General features: G+C 35.1%; 1 protein-coding gene across 1 annotated transcript; it reads right to left on the bottom strand.

Annotated features, from left to right (window-relative positions):
• Positions 1-202: 202 nt before the first annotated feature.
• LOC128552570 (RNA-binding protein Ro60-like) lies at positions 203-24,448 on the bottom strand. Its single transcript, XM_053533621.1, has 4 exons — positions 24,353-24,448; positions 3,259-3,425; positions 2,880-3,019; positions 203-2,146 (listed from the first exon to the last, which is right to left on the bottom strand). Exons 2-4 carry the CDS (start codon positions 3,316-3,318, stop codon positions 622-624), a joined length of 1,725 nt encoding a protein of 574 aa, XP_053389596.1. The 5' UTR covers positions 3,319-3,425; positions 24,353-24,448; the 3' UTR covers positions 203-621.
• Positions 24,449-25,082: the final 634 nt, after the last annotated feature.

Here is a 25,082-nt window from a genome sequence, read left to right as displayed (position 1 = left end):
TGCTTAGGTTTTGTTTCAAGCCTAATTGAAACCTTGATGAAAAATATTAATTTGCTATACGTTAAATACTAAAACAGTTATCAACTATTGGGAACGAACTGCAGATGTGTGAGTATACAAAATGTGACACATTTTTGTTATGAATAAAAAGAACACAACTCAATACATACAACTCTCGATCTAACAAATGATTAAACTCGAATGAAAGTTTATATGTTTATATTTTCTGCCTAAATAAGGTAAGGATGAAACACAAAGGCAAAGATGCTAGACGTGATAAAATATGACATATCTGATATATCAGAGCTTGAAATCTGCTCTGGCCCAGTATCAAACTTGAATAAGAACTCATGGGCATATATATTCTACGTAAATATGATATTAGTGACGAAATTAAGGTTCAGAGTATAATCAAAATAAAACATAGACTGAGTGTTCAGTAAACAAAACTTCCAATCGTTCTAATTTACAATATCTCCAAAGTAAGTAAGATGCTGCGCAAATATCTCAATACAAAGTTCACAGCATGTTGCCATTAGATAGCGCTTAAATTTGGTCCAGGCTAATAAGGTAACATAAAAGGCAATACAGTCTGCAAATTACTAACAATTTTTGCATAATTTATAATTCATCTTGAATGAACTTTGCAATAAGTGTGGCTGCATGAGCGTCAAAGCCGACGATGTTAATCTCTCTGTCATCATGTGTCGTAGCTTTTTTGGAATCAATGACAACTTGTCTAGAAGGATCTGCAGTTGTATCAGGATTAGGTGCCATTGCCACCAATATAAGTTTTGTCTCAGGTTGATTCATTGTTCGGCGGTATTCCTCCAATGCCTTTGAGGGATTGGTCTGTCCATTCGTAGGAATGTTGTCAGTGTACACGATAAAAACATCAATCTTCTCTTTGTGTTGTTTTGCCCAAAGCATCGGTATTGCACAATCGGCTTTTCCGCTTGGAAGCGACTCCATTTTCTCCACAGTTTGAGAAAATGTGTCATCCTCATCTATGCGTATTTGTGTAAACCCCTCAGAGAACCCAAAAATCTTGCAATTTGGCTCAGTGCGAGCTGTCATCATCATCATCGAGGCTGCAGCCTGGTTACACATGATTGTGGGACAACCTTTACAGGAAACTCTCATGTTTTCGCTTACATCGACCGCCAGCAAGACATGTTTTCCTGTTGGTTGTACGTCCCGAAAAGAAAACTCATAAGCTTCGTTAAGCGCCTTTACGATGTTTTTATTCACATTCCATTTTCTTTTTTTGCGGGGATTGGACTTTCGACCTATACGTTTTTCTCCCTTTTCGTAGGTCAATAGCACCGACAACACTCTAATCGGATGCACCCTTGCACGATGAAAGAAGTCAGCGTTAGTAATCTTCTCTATTATTTCTTTTTCTATTTCGGAATCTTCACCACACAATCCTTTGGCAGATAGCATACAGATATCAATCTCAGCTTCGGGTTGCATGGTCTTTAAAATTGCTTCCCAAACGTTTTTTGAGGTCATCAATGCCTTTGAAACGCGTTGTTTTCCCAAGCCATGCCTCTTTATGAGGCCAACCAGTTCATCTTCATCGAAGCATATCTTTGCTTTGATTGTACTTCCTATATAAGTCAAAAACTCCGAAACTCTTTCATTTTTCTTTGTCTCCTCGGACACCTGACTCTGGGCCTTCTTAAAGCCAAACAGGACAAAAGTCTTCACCACTTTCATCAAATCATCGTCTGATGAAAGGTGACCAAGTCGAAAAATGTCCTTATGAGACCATCTATTGCCGTGTCCTTCAACTGTACATAGATTATATGTCGTCAAAAGTCGGGCAAGTCCCTCTGGGTTTTTACATTTCTCTTCGTACCATTTCAGTACAGCTCTTCTGTGAGCTCTTCCCCAGCCCTTTGATCGTGATTGAGATTTCTCACTTTCAAATTGGCAAAAATCAACAAACATGAAAAAGTGGGTAGGGATACGACAAATCTGACACAAATTGTCGTATGCCAACTTCTTAGTACTGATGTCGTCTGATCTCGCACAAACTGCAAGTGCAAATATTATGTAATTATGCCTTGGAGCCGATCCAGAATAATTTATCGTTGCTAGTAGCTGCACAACTTCTTTTCCTCTTCCTTCGTAAATCAATCTAAAACGTAGTTAAATATGAAATTAACACAAGGTGAAAGAAGTGGGATCTAAACCACTCCCGTAATTTATCAATATTTCAATGAAGCATGATCCTGTGTGTTTTTGTTTAAAACCCAATGTGAATTAAAACTGTAAAAAAATCAGTACCTTACTAAAATGTTTTACACAGACCGAGACATTTGTAATTTGACTTTATGTAGTTCAACCCGTTTTTACATCTGAAAGTAATTGCATTGTGTCATTTATCTGGAAAATAAAGCCTTGATTCGGTATAAGGAAATGAAAATCTTTAATGAATTAATGGTAACTCATGAGTGAATTCATTCAAACGACAACGTTACTATTTTTAAATAGATAAACATATTATATTTAATCCATTGATAATTTAATCTTAAAATCAGCATGTAATGTGCAGTTCTTTTTGATAATAAACAAATATCCCTAAACTAAGCACACAATCCAATGCATTTTATTTACCCATATTACAGACCATATGTTTATTTACGGTTTTGAGAAATTTTATTTATATCTACATTTTCAAAATTCCTATCGGCGAAATGTAAACAAAACTGTGGTTTTCTCGTAAATGCCGAATTTTCGAAGTTTATTCTCAAATTTTGAATAAGAAATCTACGTTTTATTAAATTCTACATTGTATAAATCTTTGATTTGAACGTTTTATCTGACATATGATAAGTAATACATGTTTATATAATGATCTGTAAACAGACCTGTTTATAAGATCAGCATATTTTTGGTCCGGATATACAAATGTTGAACTGTACACACTTTCCGTCCCTAGGTAAAGGAAACGTCTTAATAGAACCATATCATCACCACCGTTCCAGGCAGATGTTCTAACTTGCACATGCTGCGTTTCATGGATACAAAGATTAATACGTGAATTTAATAGGAATGATAAAATACACATTATGACAGAAAAAAAAAACAACATTCTGGCTTAGATTTGATGAATTAGAACAAGTCTTTAGGAATTCCAACATTGTTATCGGTACTTCAAGTTTTCTGTCTGGAAAAGTTAAGTTAAAGTTAATTGTTTGTTTATAAACAGCAAATACTGCACTTATTTTTCTAATGAAATAATCTCACCTTTGGGTAGGATCTTGTTTTAGCTTTCCATTCGTCCACTTTTGACTCTGCTTGTCCCATGGCTGATATCTTTAAATGTTTGTTTTTGAAAGACCGGAAATATATTATATCAGGGTAAAATGCTGTTTGAACTGCTTTTAAGAAAGATTGCTACACTCCACCCAAACCTGAAAAAATTTCCAGTTATACAACATACAGTAAATTCATTTAAAAGAAAGAGAAGTGAAATAACCATCCCACCCTAATCCTCCTGAAATGTGTTTATTAATACTTCAATGCTTCTAAACAACGATATTAGGCCATGTTTTCTAGAATTTTTGTATCTAATTAAAATCTACCTTTATTCCTTTTCTTCACCTCAATTTTTCCTTTCAAAACAGGAGAATAGTTAAACCTGAATACAAAAAAAGAGTCATATTTGTCTCACTTATTAGATATCCTTTGACCCTATACAGCTCCTGATTCAATCCTTGAACTCGGTTAAAAACCATGTAAAGCGTTCTACGTATCGTAGTATAATTCAATAAACATTTAAAGTAACTCGTCGTAAATAAGATTTGTACTGAATTATTCCACACATGTGTTATTATGTATGACACGGACTGCAAAATGAAACTTGGATACTGTAGCCATACGGCGAGTGCCTATAGATATTTGTATACCAGATTTTATTGTTATTCACAAAACGATCAAAGTATCTTATGCGTATTCATACCAGACCTTTCATTGGCATTAATGTCGTTTGAATATGGTGACTCAATAAGTGAATTAATGTTCAAAGTTTCGCACGTGTTAGGTACAAAACATCATAAAAAAACAACTATCAACAGACCTGTAAATAATAGCCAACAACTATTGGTATTTCAACATCTAACATTGTAATTCATCAAAGTGTGTCACACACAACTCTTTTAAGTTACAGAAGAAACGCGTTCCGCATGTTAAAATTCATTTGCTTTGGCAGTCAGAAATGATACTTGATTAAAAGGAGAAACAAGGATAAAATTCCAACAGAACCAGCTACATTCAAAGAAGGCAGCCATCCATACAACACTCTACTTGGACATATGTGTATGTGCAACTGTATACATGCGCACATCAGCTTAGCACATGTACACAGTAACATAATTCATGGTTTTAAATTGTTCAGATTTACGTTGAAGTGAAACTTTGAAGCATTTTGCATCTGCTGACAATGCAGTAATAAAGCATTCCACCTTTTAGACATTTTCATCAAGCATTTTTGCCATTGGTATGTTTTTACACAATATAAATAACGGACTTAAATTGTCTTGGACGTTGATCTCCTTCATGCAGTTGACAGTTTCTGAAGTTAATACGTGTGTATATCATATTGACCGAACAAGTCAATAATGATGCAGACTTTATAACTCGTATCTATACAAAATCGGGAATATCTACCATATAAGTTTTAAGATTATAAAAAAAGCATATCGCTTTCAGGGACTCAACAGTAGATGTTTTCCATGTCCTTAGATATTGCTGTAAATTTTCTTTTGAACAGTACCGGACTGAAGTTTTTTCAGTTGAATACATTTTACAATCTCAAAACTTTAGTTCCAATAGTGCCCATCAGTTTAACTTCTTCCAGTCAAAGCTTCAAAAGTTCGATAAAGAAGGCAATATATGTAAAAAGTATATGATCAAAAGGGAAATGATCAAAGGGTCATATATCTCGTAAATTTAATTAAGTATTTAACTCTTCCAAATATAATGATACGCTAAGGTGACACAACATAAGTAGAAAAAAGTTGACCCTATACAGCTCCTGATTCAATCCTTGAACTCGGTTAAAAACCATGTAAAGCGTTCTACGTATCGTAGTATAATTCAATAAACATTTAAAGTAACTCGTCGTAAATAAGATTTGTACTGAATTATTCCACACATGTGTTATTATGTATGACACGGACTGCAAAATGAAACTTGGATACTGTAGCCATACGGCGAGTGCCTATAGATATTTGTATACCAGATTTTATTGTTATTCACAAAACGATCAAAGTATCTTATGCGTATTCATACCAGACCTTTCATTGGCATTAATGTCGTTTGAATATGGTGACTCAATAAGTGAAATAATGTTCAAAGTTTCGCACGTGTTAGGTACAAAACATCATAAAAAACAACTATCAACAGACCTGTAAATAATAGCCAACAACTATTGGTATTTCAACATCTAACATTGTAATTCATCAAAGTGTGTCACACACAACTCTTTTAAGTTACAGAAGAAACGCGTTCCGCATGTTAAAATTCATTTGCTTTGGCAGTCAGAAATGATACTTGATTAAAGGAAGAAACAAGGATAAAATTCCATTAGAACCAGCTACATTCAAAGAAGGCAGCCATCCATACAACACTCTACTTGGACATATGTGTATGTGCAACTGTATACATGCGCACATCAGCTTAGCACATGTACACAGTAACACAATTCATGGTTTTAAATTGTTCAGATTTACGTTGAAGTGAAACTTTGAAGCATTTTGCATCTGTTGACAATGCAGTAATAAAGCATCCCAAGTAATTGTAATTTTATTCCACCTTTTAGACATTTTCATCAAGCATTTTTGCCCTTGGTATGATTTTACACAATATAAATAACGGACTTAAATTGTCTTGGACGTTGATCTCCTTCATGCAGTTGACAGTTTCTGAAGTTAATACGTGTGTATATCGTATTGACCGAACAAGTCAATAATGATGCAGACTTTGTAACTCGTATCTATACAAAATCGGGAATATCTACCATATAAGTTTTAAGATTATAAAAAAAGCATATCGCTTTCAGGGACTCAACAGTAGATGTTTTCCCTGTCCTTAGATTTTGCTGTAAATTTTCTTTTGAACAGTACCGAACTGAAGTTTTTTCTGTTGAATACATTTTACAATCTCAAAACTTCTAGCTCAAATAGTGCCCATCAGTTTAATTTCTTCCAGTCAAAGCTTCAAAAGTTCGATAAAGAAGGCAATATATGTAAAAAGTATGTTCGGGAAATGACCAAAGGGTCATATATCTCGTAAATGTAATTAAGTATTTAACTCTTCCAAATATAATGATACGGTAAGGTGACACAACATAAGTAGAAAAAGGTTGAATAAGTTTAAACCAATAATCTCAACCCTTAAACTTTGATTGGATGTAGAGGTGAGATAAACTTCTTGTTAAGAAATTCAATTATAATATAAATGGTATCAGGCTGCAGGGCATTACAGAGAACATACAATTGTTGAAAAAGAAACACTTCAGTGTAAAACTATTCTTGACTTTTTTTGGAAGGGCATGGGGACTCTATGGCTGAGTGGTTAAAGTCATTGACTTAACATTACTTACCCCTCATCGATGTAGGCTCACTCGGATGGTGGGGGTGTGTGTGGGGGGGGGGGGGGGGGCGGGGATTGAATTATTAATGTGAGGAAGCCATCTAGCTGGCTTACGGAAGATCGGTGGTTCTACCCAGGTCTTCTTCCACCATCAGATCTCGAAAGTCGCGATGTGACATATAATTGTTTCGGTGTTAAATCCAATAAATCAATAATTAAAAAGTGTATCATGTACGACATTTTCAGCTAATTTTCAGCTAAATGTGGTATGTAATGACATTTGAGAAAGTATTATGTGTTAACGTTTTTGGGTTATCGTTTTGAAATAAGATGCAATACATTGTGCCTACATCTATTGATTTCAGAAATGAATCGCTGTTTTGCAGTCTCTCATTTTGGTATGAAATAAGAAAGTAATCAATGTTCCTAGATTACACTAACCATATATATCAAACAAATATGGAAACTAGTTTAACTTCGAGTCATATAATATTTTAGCAAGCGTTTTTGTCATTAGAATTCACAATCTGAGATTGACCTAGTATTTATGATGATATAAAATCTTTATAAAGATCCATTTGAAGCATAAAATGCAACCAAAATAGAATAATAGAAGACTCGGTTTGATTGAGTCTGTCTATGAAAGGTAATGAATTATGCAAAACCCTTTACGTCTTCTAGCACTGACTTAAGAACTCTATTACACATCTGTTGAATGGCCTCCATGACCACTAAGGACCAGAAAAAAGATGTATAACAACACTGAATCCAAGTATGGAGAGACTGTTTACAGCCACTACGAGAGAGAGAGAGAGAGAGAGAGAGAGAGAGAGAGATAGAGAGAGACTTGTCAGACTAACTTAGCCTGGCTCTTTGCGTGTCCGATATGTAACAAGGATACGCACAAAGCTGAGGTTTCTATGCAGAACCAGTACTGATCACTAACAAGTGGGAGACAAAATTTATTCTTTAACAATGCAACGTTTAATACATCAATACGGTTTTCATGATTCATAAAAAAATCAAACAAAACTAAAACACAAAAAACCCACACATTTACACGAGCAACTTATGAACATATATATAGTGCAAATAGACTTCATCTATAATAGATTAATAATTTAGCTTCAATTTTATGTAATGTTACACATTACGTGTAACGTATCATACTTGTCTCTATCTTATCCTATTTTCCCACGAAAACGAACACTTTTGAATAGGGAGGGTAGTTACAAATAAAGGTAATGTATTGCGCAATATACAAGCATGTCCATGATTAGAATGAGAAAAAAATAATGTAAGACGATAATTTTATGAGGAAAACTTAAAAGCGGCGATTAAAGTCTATCTTGTAGAACACAGGCACGGGTCCAGTGTATATTTTTTCCTTAATATGAAAACATCCCTTTTTTCACATAAATATTCTTCTTATATGTTAGTCAAATGAAACTAGAGCTATCATTAAAGGTGATGAATGTACCCCCCACATGCACTGACACAGTACATTGCAATTTGACGTACACAAGATTGCATAATTATGTGGACTGTATGTATATAGACTGTATGTATACAGTATAGTAACAAAAAACAAAGTCCCATAACTATGCAGAATATTTATCTAAAAGAATGTAACATGCAGCATGCACAACTAGGGTTGGTACTGATCACTTGTGTGAAGTTTCATTAAATTGTGTGTAAAGGTTTGGTAGATTAGGCACGCACAAGATTGCATATGCAGACTGTATGTTCATAGTATGTTAACAAGAAACTAAGTCCCATAACTCTGCAATTTTTGTCGCTGAAAGAACCTTACATGCCCCATGCATAACTACTGTTGTTACTGATCACTTGTGTGAAGTTTCATTAAATTGTGTCAAGGGGATGAGGAGAGATGGTGCGCACAAGATTATGTCTATGTATATAGTATAGTAACAAAAAAACAAAGTCCCATAACTCTGCAATTTTTTTTTTCTAAAAGAACCTTACATGCCCCATGCACAACTACTGTTGGTACTGATCACTTGTGTGAAGTTTCATTAAATTGTGTCAAGGGGATGAGGAGAGATGGTGCGCACAAGATTGTGTCTATGTATATAGTATAGTAACAAAAAAAACAAAGTCTCATAACTCTGCAAATTTTTTTTCTAAAAGAACCTAACATGACCCATGCACAACTACTGTTGGTACTGATCACTTGTGTGAAGTTTCATTAAATTGTGTCAAGGGGATGAGGAGAGATGGTGCGCACAAGATTATGTCTATGTATATAGTATAATAACAAAAAAACAAAGTCTCATAACTCTGCAAATTTTTTTTCTAAAAGAACCTAACATGCCCCATGCACAACTACTGTTGGTACTGATCACTTGTGTGAAGTTTCATTAAATTCTGTTAGGGGGATAAGGAGAGATGGTGCGCACAAGATTGCGTCTACGGACAGACGGACAGACGGCCAGACGGACAGACAGACAGACGGACAGACAACCTGAAACCAGTATACCCCCCCTTACAACTTTGTTGTCGGGGGTACAAAAAAAATCGATGACCAAAAATCCGGTCACAGTATCATATACATTGAAAAGGTGAACTATGTCAGCGTAACGCTATGGGAAGCTACTCGGCAACCTTGTAGAACATTTCAGAATCGGAGTTTATACACTTGCAGCCACTACCTGCATAATCGCACCTTCGAAACATTTAAAGCCTTCCATAAATACTAAACTGACCCCATTAATTGCTTATTAATCTCTAGGGAGAAAGAACTGATTGGTCAATTTATTCCCCCACCTAATAGTCAAATATGTGCTAGCGGGAAAGATCTGACCTGTCAATTTCTTCCTCCAACACGAAAGGTCAAGTACTGGCTAGGGGAAAAGATCTTAATGGTCAATTTCTTCCCACGCCCGACAGGTCAGGTACTTCTTAGGGGCAAAGAACTAACCGGCCAGTCTCTACCCCCACCTGACAAGTCAAAGACTGGCTAGGGGTAAAAGAACTGATTGGTCAATTTCTTTCTCCACGTGACAGGTCAAGTACTGGCTAGCGGGGAAGAACTGAACAGTCAATTTCTTCCCGACACCAAACAAAGCAAGAACTGGCTATGGGGAAGAAATGACGGGTCAATTTCTTCCCCCACCTGGTATGTCAAGTATTGGTTAGTAAGGAAAGAACTGACTGGTCAATTTCTTCTCCCACGTGAATGGTCAAGTAATGGCTAAGTGGGGGAAAGAACTAACCTGTCAATTTCTCCCCCACCCAACATAACAAAGGCAAGTACATGTACTTGCTAGGGTGACGGGGGCGGGGGTGGGGGGGGGGGGGGGGGGGGGAATGAGAACTGACCGGCAAATTTCTTCCCCCACCTATTAGGTCAAGAACTGGCCAGGGGTAAAGAAATGTCTGATCAATTTCTTCCAGGTCAAGTACTGGCTAGAAGGGAAAGAACTGACCGGTCAATTTCTGTACCCCTACCTAACAAAGCAAGTACTAGATAGGGAGTAAAACAGTGACCGGTCAATTTCTTCTCCCTACCCTACAGGTAAAGTACTGGCTAGGGGGAAAGAATTTACTTGTCAATTTCTTTCACACCTGACAGGTCAAGTTCCGGTTAGAGGAGATGAAACTGACTGGCCAGATTTTTCCCCTAACCTAAAATTTCAAGTACTGGCTTGGGGGAGGGGGTGGAGAACTGACTGGTCAATTTCTTACCCATCTGACAGGTCAAGTACATGTTATAGGGGAAAGAACTAACCGGTCAGTTTCTTCCCCCACCTTACAGAGCAAGTACTGGCTAGGGAGGAAAGAACTGACTGGTTAATTTCATTCCCCACGACATGTCAAGAACTGACTAAGGGAAAAGAACTGACCGATCAATTTCTTCCCTTACCTGATAGAGCAAGTACTTGCTATGGGGGAAAACTGACTGTTCAATTTCCCCCAACCTGATAGAGCATGTACAGGTTAGGGGTAAAGAACTGACCGGTCAGTTTCTTACACAACCTAACAGAGCAAGTACTGGCTAAGGGAGCAAGAAATTTCATTTTCCCTACCGACAGATCAAGTACTGGCAATTGGGGATAACTGACTTGACAGGTTCTTTTCCCCACCCAAAAGATAAACTACTGGCTAGCGGGGAAGGAACTGACCGGTCGATTTCTTTTCCCCAGCCAGCCGTCACGTCAAGTATTGGCTAGAGGACTGACCGGTAATTTCTTCCCCGACCTGAAAGGTCAAGTATATGCTATGTGAAAAGAACTGACTGGTCAATTTGTTCCCCTATCTGAAAAATCAATATATGCTAGGTGGTTGGTAAGAACCGACCGGTCATTTTCTTCTTCCCATCCGACATGTCAAGTACTTGTAAGGGGGAAAGAACTGACCGGCCAATTTCTCCCCCCCCCCCACCTGACAGGTTAAGTACTTGCTTGGGGGAAAGAACTGACTGGTCAATTTCTTCCCCAACCTGATAGGTCAATTATATGCAAGAGGAAAATCTAACCAGTCAATTTCTTCTCCCACTTAACAGGTCAGAAAAAAGGTAAAGTACATGCTAGGAGGGAAAAAACAGACCGGTCAATTTCTTCCCCGCACCTGACAGATATTAAATATAAGTAATGGCAATAAAACAGATGGTTAAAAAATTGATTTGACAATTTGACAAACAAAAACAAAACAAACAAAAAACAAAAAAAACCCCCATTATTTAAAGTTACAAAAAAAAAGATAATCATTTTTTTTTTTTTTTTCAAATGAAAAACAATACACAGACACCTAATAATAAAATCGAAAGAAACCTGTTCTTGTTAGGAAAAACTTGACTAGGGGAAAAGAATTGACTAGTCAGTTTTTTCCACGGGTCCAAGGAGAAAATCTGACTAACTAGCCAGTTTTTTCCTCTATCAGTAAACCAATTCTAAAAGGGGGCGGGAACTGACTTGGTGGTGGGGATGGAGGGAGGAGAAATTGACTTGTCAGTTTGTTCCCGGGGGAATGAATTGACTGGTCAGTTTTTTCCCAGGAGAAAGAACTGACTGGGGAAAAACTGGGCTGTTACAACGGGCGAATACTTGCAGATAGTACGTTCACGACGCAGTTTGTGATTCGTAGTATACTGTTTCGTTGGGAGTTCAATTCCCAGACCCGTTGAAGTTTTGTTTTTAAGAATTTATTTATTTTTTCTTCAGTAAGATTCAACCAAAATCAAAACAAGTTAGTTAATCTAGTTCTTATTTGTTCACTGTCTTATATATATATATCACTATTGACACGTAATTTTAAGTTAAAATACACTCCGCCTTTGATATGGTCTTATGTTTTATCAAGCTTTCTTGTGATATTTTCAACCTGTACGGGTTAGTTTTATAAATTCTATAACAAACTTACACGTCACTTTAATAAAAGCATTGCCCGTTCATAGTTTCAGTGTTGACTGAGTTATACGAAAATTTTAATTGGAAACTTAACAATGAATTCGAAACCAGGGAAAAACAAATTTACATAACGTATGTATTGCAAAATAAACTTCGGTCGAATGCAAGGTTCGAACCGTCAAAACTATCACTTTAAAATGAATATGTACCCATCCACTCAACCTAAAGCGCCATCAAGCCAACTATTGATATCCAGAGTAAATCTTTACTTTAAAGGAAGTACTACTAACTGTTTTTTTTTTTAAATTAAAAACGACACAATACTGTGCGATACCTATAGATATGTGTCCTCTCTATTATTTGTGAAGGAAGCATGAACAGTATATGATTTGTTGCCCACGTGATGAAAGATTCAAAAAGTATTTCGCGTCTCGTTCTATATTTATATCAATGTTCACAAAATAAAGCGTTGTAAAGATTTATAAAATAGCGCGAGAAAACTCGAATGTTCCCGTAAATCTGGAAATAAGACTTATCAACCATTAAGTGGCATGTAGATATATGAAATAGTGCTGCCAGTTTGCCTTTCGGTGATGAATCATTTCAAAAATCACAATTCACAATGTGTGGGTCAGTCGCTTTAAACGTGTCTGCTATTATTCTGCTTAGTTGCATTCTATGCTTCCAAAGGATCTTTTTACAGATTTTATTTCACATATACTTATATTTCCAAAAAATAACATGCAGCTAGCTAAAATTACAGGGTCTGGCTCATCGACTATATAAAGTTTTATTGTTATCATCATTATTTACAAATTCGATTTATTCTTATTTATTTTTCTTTAAAATTGTTCTGAGCTTTGGTGGTTGACCTATGGATGTTGGTGGTTTTATCCTGGTGCCCAAGCGTGATAATATAAGGCCAAAGGGGCATCTGGGGTCTTCCTCCATTATAAAAAGTGTTAAGGTCACCATGTAACCAATGTGTAAGTGTGACGGTAAATCGAGTAATAACAACAATAAGAAAAAAATGTTTAATGTACTACCGGATATGTTCATTTTGCAATGCTGTAATCTTTTCAATCGTCTACAACCATTGTTACATTATTTTTTTTTCTGACTGTATTGTATAGTAAAAATCTAAATGGAACACTGCTATCAAAGCTCTCTTTCAACTGGTGGCGTATCTAAACAATGGGCGCGAAATTTACGTACGTAAACAGAAAATACTGACAAGCTATTTTGATATGCAAAGCAGGCAGCTCTGTAGGACCACATTCGTAACAGATCGCATTTGTAACAGATTTCGTACGTATGCGATCGCATTTGTAACAGGTAAAATGTGTTACGAATGTGTTTGTCCAACATGGGGGTTGACATGAGAAGCACATATGTATCATGTTGAGTTTTGTACTGCAAATGTTCAATCAGTTGGTTGTCATCGCAACATCATTAAATGACTGCCATAAGCACCATCACAAGTTAGCGTCGTCGTCGTCGACGTCAATAACGTCATAAAATTATTTCAGCCGCATCATGAGAAAATGAGCCTTCGGGAATCTTCGAGGCTTTGCAGCCAGTGTGGGCCCAGATCAGCCTGTGCATCCGTGCAGTCTGATATTAGCACATACCGTTCGCTGTTATTTCAAAGAAAGCTTATTCTACTTGAATATGAAGTTTTTTTACCCTAATTCAGATGCATAAATGCACAGGTCAGTCTTAATATTTTAGAAAATGTCCGAATGCCAATTTTCCCGTGACTTGGCTCAATTTTTATCATCATTTCTGCATCCACTGTCACTACCACTATAATATGATTACAACTTCAGCTACTTCTACTGTTACCTCGACTAGCTGAAATGTAGACCCACATGCTCAGGTCACTGGTTCGAACCCGGTGGCGACATACATTTGTAGCTATCAATCGTTATCCAGAGCAGTCTCAAGAGGGGTGACAAACAGGAAATTGCTATGTCCTTGTACAAATTATATACAACTTGCCATGGACGGAGTCGTTAGCCTTAAGTCTAGGAAGGCCCATGCTGCGAACCAATGTCTATGAGGTTTTAAGAAAATACACCTTATTTTTTAATTACCCTCACCCCACTGAGCTCGCTTGTAAGGAAATAGGCCTTCGTTTATTATAATCCCGCCGTGAATTAGCGGAGTTTGTGCGTTCGTGCAGTTATATATAGGTTCTTGTCCTTGGTATAACTTGCCCATGCATTGTCAGATTTTCAAATAATTTGTTACAAATGATCAGCTTTGAACTTAGATTTGTTTTGTTAATTTGTTGTAATATATACATTTGTGTCCGGATCATAACTCGCTTTAGTCAGATTTCCAAATACTTTGGTACAAATAACCACCATTTATTGACAATCTGTAGTGATTATATTACACCTATTTCTGCAAAAGACTCAAGTTTTGGCAACCTGTAGACTGGTTTTGATGAATATTATGTTTGTTTGTTGGATTCAGCGCGCCTTTTTTCAACAGTATTTAGGTACATGTAATACAGTTTAGGGTAGTTAATCTTACCATTGATCCTACAACGGACCAGTGGAAGATGATGATGATTGTGATTTTGATGATGATGATGATGATGATAATGATTATAAAAAGGTCAAAAACATTAAAATCAGTACAACAGTATCTATATATTAGTAACAGACAACTTCCCAGCTTGAAACAGCACCGATAGGCGAAAATCGCAACAGATACGAGTAGTTATCACCCGGTCTCGAACGTGTATCCCTCGACACTCTAGTCGATAGTTAGTTCCTCCATTAATATTAATTGAAATTATACCCTGGCTCATATATGAGTTTACACTCATACAATCGTCAGGGTTTTGAATAGGACATATTTCATTTGATGTATCCATTGTCGTCAGTATAAGTTTTTATTTTCTATTTATTATTATTATTATTTTTTTATTTTATTAATTATATTTTTGATGTTCAAAGCAGTGCGAATTGAAAAAGATAAACAAAACGAAAACCTAGTTTTCAGCGAACCCGCGCACGCCGACGACATCAGGATCAGAACAATAGCCATGAGCAGTCTTCGAATAGTCAAGCTAGTCACTATTTAAAAGTATACATAGATGTATATTTACTCGGTGTTCTACGAAAACAAGCTTTTACAAAACTTTCTATGTTAGTTGAGACTGCCTTGATCTTGTTTTTAGTGCATTTTATTTGTTGTTGAAGCGATACAACCAGCGATTTGCCGATTATTAAAGTTGAACAGGGATTGCATGTGGTGTGCATCGTCCCCTTTAACAGTCAGTGGTGTAACTGTTTCAAGTTATCACAGTTTATAACTCATTTGAGTTATTGCTTATACTTTCATAACTTGTTTAAGTTATCATAAAATATTACAAAGCCCTCCTGTGCCAATTCCTTATTTTGAATGAGACTAATGCTATTATTTCCTGAATCCTTGAACTTTTATTTTTCCAGCTATGCAGTAAAAAAATTTACGCAAGGCTGATAAAGTTTTACGCAAAAGGTTTAAATATATAAAACTCTTAACATCCCATTATGCTTATCAGGTCATGATCAGACTAAAGGAGAATTTGATTAACCACAGATTGCTACTAATTTCACTTTAATTTAAGGTCACTTTGTGAGAACAGCAAAAAGACTTTTTTTAATAACTTACCTGAGTTAACTATATTTTATAACTAATACAGGTTAAAAAGTGCTTGAAAAAAGTAACTGAAATAGGTTACATAACTTAAAACAGTTACACCCCTGACTGCTTAATCATACATATTCATATTATATCAACCATGGACTATTGCAGTACTGTATGGGGGCTTGTCCGTAAATCAGATACTGATAAAATATATAATATACAAAAGAGGGCAATTCGTGTAATAACAAAAAATCGTATCGCAGGTAGCGTGTTTAAAAATCTGAATCTGCTCACTTTTGAAAACAGATGCAATTACCACATGGCTGTGTAGGACCACACTCGTAACAGATCGCATTTGTAACAGGTGTTACAAATGCGATCGCATATGTAACAGGTGTTACGAATGAGATCGCATATGTAACAGAAATCAAGCACATTTGTAACAATTTTTGAGACAAATGTGATCGATGCCGATTTTGATGTGACATCTGATCATATTTGTCACATGTCATTTTCAATCGGAAAAATGAACAAAAAAGTGAATTTTTACATCTGAAACACATTTGTAACATGTTTTACCTGACTTGTACGAAGTGTCAAAGTAAGCTGTTGTGATCATCTTTTGTACGCCGTCCGTCGTCCGACCGTCCGTCCGTTCACATTTTTCTCGTGAATACGATAGAGACAACATTTATTATTTGATTTTGACAAAACTTGCACAAACTTATATATACCTATAATATCTCTGTTCCTTTCAAAAACCAACCATATTACCTTATTCGTCTTAGAGTTATAGTCCCAGAGATGGCAATAATTACTGATTTTAGCCTTGTGAACGCGATAGAGACCATATTTTTTGTTTATTTTGACTAAACTTGCACACAACTTATATATCTATAAGATCTCGGTTCCTTTCAAAAACAACCGCATTGCATCATTTGACTTGGAATACGGCCCCTGAATTGGCAAAACTATACTGTTTTTATCCTTGTCAACACAATGGAGACTACATTTGTTATTTAATTTTTATTAAACTTATGAACGATCTCACTTCCTTTAATAACGGCCATATCGCGCCATTCGTCTCGGAGTTATGGCTGAAATGGCATTATTTGCTTATTTTAGTCTTGTGAAGACAATAGAGAGATACCATATTTATTATTTCATTTTGGCCAAACTTGTATAGAAGTTATATATCTATAACATCTCGGTTCCTTGCGAAATCCAGCTATATAGCATCATTTGTCCTGGAGTTATGGCCCTTAAAATGACAAAATTTGCTGACTTTAGCATTGTAAACATGACACAGATCACATTTGTTATTTGATTTTGACCAAACTTGCATTGAAATATTATATCATTAAAATCTTGCTTTTTTTCCTCGAAGAGTAGCCACATCACACTATTTGTCTTAGAGTTAGGTCCCCTGAAATGGCAAATATCGCAGATTTAATAACATGTATAATGTAGTATTACTCATGTGAGCGACAGTGGGTCATGACGACCCTCTTGTTGATTAGAGGGATATTTCCGGTCAGGTTAATATCTTGGTACAGGTTTGTTATCTGGCAATAAAACTTGGCAAGAATACAGTTATCATGACTGGTCTGTTCATAGTACCATGGTACTACATGTACATATCACTTATAAATTTCCCATATCGGTTTTGGTTTGTAAGATTTCATTTTTACTAAATGCATATGAATATGTATGATTAAAGGGGAAGATGCACACCACATGCAATCCCTGTTCAACTTTTATAATCGGTAAATCGCTGGTTGTATCGCTTCAGCAACAAATAAAATGCCGATTTTTGATGTGACATCTGACCACATTTGTCACATGTCATTTTCAATCGGAAAAATGAACAAAAAAAGTACATTTTTACATCTGAAACACATTTGTAACATGTTTTAGCTCACTTGTATGAAGTGACAAAGTGAACTATTCTGATCATTCTTTGTACAGCGTCCGTCGTCCGGCCGTCCGTCCGTTCACATTTTTCTTGTGCATACGATAGAGACAACATTTATAATTTGATTTTGACAAAACTTGCACAGAACTTGTATATATCTATGATATCTCGGTTGCTTTTAAACTTTATGATATTGATGGATGAATGTACATGTATGCAAAATGAATTACACTGATTTATTCTCCTGGTAAAATCATTTCAAATCGAGTTTGTTTTTAAAGTGTGTTTGTCGTTAAAAGTGTGCTACTGGTACTCTTATTGTTGTAGATACTGTGTTTTAACATTTATGTAGAAGGCCATATTGGAAATAAGTTGTATGTATACTATGTATCACCTTCTTAAAATAAAGTTGTTGTTATTATTATTATTATTATCATTATTATTATATATTCATGCATTCAGTAAAAATGAAAGCTTACAAACCAACACCGATATGGGAAATTTATAAGTGACATGTACATGTAGTACTGTACAATTTATTTGACCTGTCAAAACATGTTTCTGGCTTTCATGTTAATCTTATATAGGAGTGAACAGAATATAATGAAAGCCGGGAACATCTTTTGACAGGTCAAATAAATAGTACTTTACCATGCTACTATGAACAGAACAGTCATGATCACGGTATTGTTTCCAAGTTTAATTGCCAGGTAACAAACCAGTACCAGGATATTAACTTGACCGGAAATATCCCTCTAATCAACAAGAGGGTCGTCATGGCCCACTATCGCTAATATGTGTAATGCTACGCTATATATACATGTTATTAAATCTACGATTTTTGCCATTTCAGGGGTCATAACTCTAAGACAAATAGCGTGATGTGGCTACTCTGCGAGAAAAAAGCAAGAAAATAATGATATATAATTTCAATGCAAGTTCGGTCAAAATCAAATAATAAATGTGATCTATGTCATGTTTACACTGCTAAAGTCAGCAAATTTTGTCATTTTAAGGGCCATAACTCCAGGACAAATGATGCTATATATTAGCTGGTTTTCGCAAGAAACCGAGGTGTTATAGATATAATATAACTTCTATACAAGTTTGGTCAAAATGAAATCATAAATATGGTCTCTATTGTGTTCACAAGACTAAAATAAGCAAATTTTGCCATTTCCGCAATTACTCCGAGACAAATGGCGCGATATGGCTGTTTTTTTTTAAAGGCAGTGAGATCCTTTATAAATTTAATAAAAATCAAATAATAAATGTAGTCTCCATTGTGTTGACAAGGATAAAATCAGCACGTTTCTTTTTTGCCAATTCAGGGGCCGTAACTCCAAGTAAAATAGTGCAATACGGTTGTTTTTGAAAGGAACCGAGATCTTATAGATATATAAGTTGTGTGCAAGTTTAGGAAAAAAAAACAAAAATGTCTAAAATCAGTAAATATTGCCATCTCTGGGGCCATAACTCTAAGACGAATAAGGTGATATGGCTGGTTTTTGAAAGCAACCGAGATATCATAGATATATACAAGTTCTGTGCAAGTTTTGTCAAAATCAAATTATAAATGTTGTCTCTATCGTATGCACAAGAAAAATGTGAACGGACGGACGGCCGGACGACGGACGATGTACAAAGAATGATCACAATAGTTCACTTTGTCACTTCATACAAGTGAGCTAAAACATGTTACAAATGTGTTTCAGATGTAAAAATGCACTTTTTTTGTTCATTTTTCCGATTGAAAATGACATGTGACAAATGTGGTCAGATGTCACATCAAAAATCGGCATCGATCACATTTGTCTCAAAAATTGTTACAAATGTGCTTGATTTCTGTTACATATGCGATCTCATTTGTAACACCTGTTACATATGCGATCTGTTACGAATGTGGTCCTACACAGCTCTAACGCACGATTTATTTCATAGGTCTAGATATTCGAGGATATAATTTAAATATTTTTATTATATTATTATATACCGCCGTATGAACACATTTGCGGATGTATCTGAAAAATTGTTGAAAAAGACGTTAAACCCGAACACACACGCACGCACGCACGCACGCACACACACACACACACACACTAGATTGTTTTTGTACTTTTAGCATGTGTAAATGTTGAGTTCTGCTCAACCTGGTGCTAGAGGGCGCGGACGGTAGCATGCATTTTTACTGCCGTCCAACAGTAGGCTCAATCAAACCGAGCCAGCAACATTTTTATTTTTGTCGTGTCGAGCGACCTGTGTAGTTTCCACTGTTTCTATCTTATATTAATTTGACTAAAAATGATATTTTCATGAGTCAAATACAATATGCGTTTTCCACATGAACCAATGAGAACTACTGCACTATTTTCGGTTCCGCTTGTGTGGCGGAAGCAAATGTACAGGCGCAGGAAAGTTGATTTGTTAGACAAACTTAAATAAAAAAAATGATGAGAGTTAGTTTGCACATGTCCATTTGTTCTAATTTGTGTCTTGCAGATCTCAGTATTTGATCAAGAGATATGAACTATCATAAATTGGTTATGCATCATGTGAAGCTGTGGAGGGGATTTTGCTCTTTTAGACTTATAACCCTTGATTTAGTCAAAATATGCCTCAAGGGACCAGAAGTTTGTATCGCGCATGTCTCAAAGTAATTGGTCCTCTTGTTCAATGCTTGAATTACGAACCCAGAGTACTAGTTAGGGAGAAAAATTAAAAATTCTTCTTTTTTTAATATTTCATAGTATCCTTTTCCATATCCCATTAAAAGGTAATACTGTAAAATTTGATAAATAAGAGTATACGCTTATAATAATTTTATTGACATTTTTATGTGCCTATTTTTGATATGCGCTTTTACTTAAGCCAACACTATGCGCTTATATTTGATAAGGGCTTATAGACAAGCCATGTGCGCCTATTTTTGATATATAAGGAAAATTGACAGTTCTTACCTTGGTTGAGAAAACAAAAGTAAAACATGGTCATGGACGTGCGCAGTGAACTAATGTCTTCCTTTTATTGCATACAGTATTTTATACATAATGAAAGCATAATAATCACGCATAATTTTCAAGTAATGCTCAGTCTCTCGGACCATTCAATCATTGTTCAACCCTAAGATTGTAACATTTTATCCATAATGTTTTCACAGATTTGCAAATGAATGACAAACTGTTATGACAACGAAAACATTTTCTATTTACAAAGCATGATTATCGTACAATATTATCGTTTTATCAGACAATAGAAGTTAAAATCATTTAACATTCATCGGCTATTCAACAGGTAATTTGTCACCTGTATTTATTACAAACAATTATCGCGGTATAATAACGTCCTTTTGCTGTATCTGTTGTTTGTTTACCAATAATCGGATATGCGCCTACTTTCGGGACAAAATTGTGGTAAGGGCAAGACATGCGCTTATAATCCCATACGGAATAACGGTAAGGCCGTATGCTCTTACTTTTGATATGCGCTTATATTCGAATATGCGCTTTTTTACCAGATTCTACAGTATTAGTTTTCTTCGTCCAACAAACGAAAATCTTTAAAGAAATTACATAAATTAAATTATGTAAGTTTATCTTAAATGTAACTCCATTGTTCCTTTTTTCTGCGTTTCAAATTACCTGCATTTTAAATAAATACGCATTACCTGCAGTTTCATCGAATATTCTACACTTCCTGTACACAATTCATTTGCTCCAAATCACATATGTTTTTGTCACAACATTAACAGTCGTATTTATTAATTAGTAAATGGAACTGCGTCCGATAAACGTACGAGTTCACGTGAATTAGGACATTTGGTATAAATTTAGCTATCAGTTGTCCGTTTATATGACAGAAAAGGACTAATGGTTGTGGTAGTGGAAAAGTCCACTGTCATACAAAACGATTCGTTTGATACAGTTGGTCTTTAAAGTTGTTACCAGTTTTCTTTAGTTTGAAGTACACTAAAGCCTGCATCCAGTTATATCAAGAGTTCCATATTTTATCCCAATTAAATTTTATGTATATCGTTGTTTTACATTTAAGACGTGCCAATAACTTGAAAATAAAAGTGTTTATTGTGTTTGTTTGAAAGTATTTTTTATTTACGCAAAATGACCTCCTCAGATGAAAGAATTTTAGCGTTCACATTAACATCATGATAATATTGAGCTTGATTTTTTTTTTATTATAATTCTATATTACCATGCAAAATTTTGCTTTCTTTATAAAAAAATGAAATTATTATGGGTTGATTTCAGACAGTTGAAATTAGGCCTAAATTGTTTACGAGTTTTTCCCCTAGTTTCATAAAAGGTCTTTACTAATGAGCCAATGAGATAAACTGCACCATTTTCGGTTCCATTTGTGTAGCTAAAGCTAGATTGATTTGCATGTGTCCGTCTGTTCTAATTTGTGATGTGTATATCTCGGTATCTAGAGACATCAAATATCACAGATTTGCTCTGCAGCATTTTAAGCTGTTTTTTCTTCTTTATATTAGGGGGAAAAGGGTTTCGCTCAGCCATACTTATTACCCTTGATTTAGATAAAATATGCGTTAAGGATCGAGATAATTGTGTCGCACGTACCTCAAAAGTAGTTGACCCTTATTGATGTTGTTCAATGCGTGAAGTTACGCACCTTGAGTTCCATCTGGGGGAGACAGAATCAATATTTTCTTTTCAAGTTTTAATGATATTTTGTAGTATCCATAATACCTCCACAACTCTCTCCTGACTCCCACCGCAACCAAATGTAGCTTTAATGTTTATTTCATCAAAGAGACGAAGTTCTCTACAAAATTGCATTGACCATGTTACTTTGCCATACATGTTATACCTTTGTAAATGTTTTCTACGTTTACTAATTACCTGCAATTACAATAATTACGTATGACATGGTGTTACGCTGAAGGCTCTTTTCTTATTCTTGTCTTGCGACAATCTTATAAGAGTACTTTGCGTGTAGCCATCAAAACCAGAGAGTAAAAATCCACACCAGTATGCTAAAGGAAAATTGACGGGGACTTCTCGAACATGTTTGCAACTACATCCCTTCACCATTCTTACTAAAACACGTATTAAACAAAACAAGGAACAAAAACTTAGCTAGATCTGACAACTCGGCTAAAAGTAGTCTTTAGTTACCTAATATCGGGATAGTTAGCGCTACTGCATCAACTACGTACCAAAAACAAAAAGTATGTTTCTTACATAGTTTTAACACAATTTAATGAAAGGTGTGGGAAAAACAAGCTTAGCCTTACTTTACTCCGAATCTGTCGTCATATAAATTCCGTAATTTGGCTCAACTTGATATGGTAAAGTCAAAATATTCAGAAGAAATCAGAGACAAATCCTTCACTTGTACTTTAGTTAAAATCTCATAACAGTTATTAATGCAAGCCGAGTCTGGATGAGTTTACTGCCTTTGCAGTCTTAAAAATTTCTTCAGTAAAATAAATCCCAGTACGTAACAACACACTTCTATAAGCAAATGATATTAAAATAAATATGTAACACGCGTAATAACATTAGACCTTTTGATGCAAGTAATATGTAAATAAATTTCTGACATATACGTTTTGATTATATGGATAATCCTGCCTTAATATATTTTTCCGCATTACAACATAACTTACTATTTGATCAACATGATCTGTAACAATTATTTTTCGTATATTTTGTCTTTATTTTACAAGATATAAACTATACATTATATAAATGTTGCATTCCTTAGAGAGTGATATGAATAAATATAAACCGCAAGGAATATCAATATCAACCGAGGCGTTAGCCGAGGTAAATATCCTGTTATAGTAAATCTGAGCAATCATTGAAAAAATATGTAACATGTTCTGTGATTTGAAATAATCAATAAGATAATGAACATTAAAGACAATAGAAAATCAGTCTATCAGTGATTCCCATTGTTATTTGTATATACATTTAGTTCTGAAATAATTCACAGATTCTTAAGCCACAAGTACCAGTCACTGATCTGTATTTCCTCAAAAATGGAAATGTACATTTGAATTGTTCATTGTTAGATTTATTGAATACTGGACGTTTTTCTCCAAGAGTTTGTATTTGCAACAAAATATCAATAAGCATCTAGTCAACTTTGATCATCGAAGTATGTAACTCAATGTGAAAAATGCTACCGATAATATTATATCAACCAACGGGTGATATGAAAAAAGAAATATCACATGCGCAGAAAATGAAAATTGCTCTTCTGCACATTAAATATGAAATTACTGGGACATATGAAATATTATTAAAGTGAAACCAATGTGAAATTTTTACTAACTTAGTAAGCATTAACGTAAGATATAATAATACAAAATGTTACCAACGATGATAGGAGGATCATTTTTAAAATTCTAAAAATCTGTCCAATGTCACTTTCATGACATTAATTTGTGGAACGGGCTGTTGGCTGACGTTGATAAATCTCATGGCCCAGTCCATTTATATATGTTACTTTCGTGCTCGTATTATTGTTTATATGTCTAATAACAAATACAATAACATACCGTTAAACTAAACTATACTATGACATTAATCATTAATAATGTAAGTTCCATTAATTAAAATCGGGCAAAATGACAATTTCGAAGCATTTTTTCAGAAACTTCAAGTCTAATCGAGAAATTAAGACAATTTAAATAGATCCTGTTACCATCGTTGGTGTTCTTTACACTGATGTATACTATCAATATGTATATAGCAGTAGAAGTTGAAATTGTAAAACACAGAAAAAGTATCAAATCTTATCTAAGTTTGTAAAAGAGACAAATTTTATCACTTACCAATAGTTCTTGCTTCAGGAGTGTTTTATTCCAAACCTTCAGAGCTCTGATCACACAGTACACAACTTCCTTAAAATACACAATTTAAGTTTACTGCTGAATTGTAAAACTCACCAATCGATGCACATTTACGCGATAGTCAAACCTCTTTTCTGAAATATTGACACTTTGTTGCAAACAGATACAACCAATGAAATTTAATATTTTACATTTCAGAACGGTTTTAAAAGCTATTGAAAATAAAACAAACGATTTTACATGCGAAAGTGTAACCTCTTCTGTTTTCATTCGATGCGCTTGTTCTAATATTTACATTCTAGGAGGCTGTGTATGGGCCGCGGAGTGGTTACGGTCGCTCACATCGATTCACTTACAGCTCATTGCTGTAGGTTCCAAACTAAACCTGGCTAAGGGTATATAATTCATTCATGTAGAAAGCCACCGAACTTGCTTACGGAATGTCGGTGGCTCTATGCAAATGCCTACCTTGGCCTTGAATAATGCCACATTAAAAGCTTTAAAGTTACCATATGACCTAACTTTCTATTGGTATTACGATAACCCTACTAAGAAACAAGAATAATTCTCACGTGAAGAAAAGTTTAATGTGTTATTTAGTCTGATAGAACAGTTAAAAGAACAAAAGTGATTAAGGTAGTCCTGCACATTTTTATTAAACAATTTTTATTGTCTTCGATGTAAATTCAGTAAGTTAAAGAAAACTCACTTT

Source organism: Mercenaria mercenaria, unplaced genomic scaffold (assembly GCF_021730395.1).
Source record: "Mercenaria mercenaria strain notata unplaced genomic scaffold, MADL_Memer_1 contig_2917, whole genome shotgun sequence".
Taxonomy (NCBI): Eukaryota; Metazoa; Mollusca; class Bivalvia; order Venerida; family Veneridae; genus Mercenaria; species Mercenaria mercenaria.
This window is presented reverse-complemented; position numbering and strand designations above follow the sequence as displayed.

Excerpts from the sequence above, each read along its gene's own strand:
- LOC128552570 (XM_053533621.1), bottom strand. The coding sequence starts at position 3,318 with ATGGGACAAGCAGAGTCAAAAGTGGACGAATGGAAAGCTAAAACAAGA. Across the intron at positions 3,020-3,258 it reads AAACAAGATCCTACCCAAAG|CATGTGCAAGTTAGAACATC; the intron begins GTGAGATTATTT and ends CATGAAACGCAG. Across the intron at positions 2,147-2,879 it reads TATGCTGATCTTATAAACAG|ATTGATTTACGAAGGAAGAG; the intron begins GTCTGTTTACAG and ends ACTACGTTTTAG.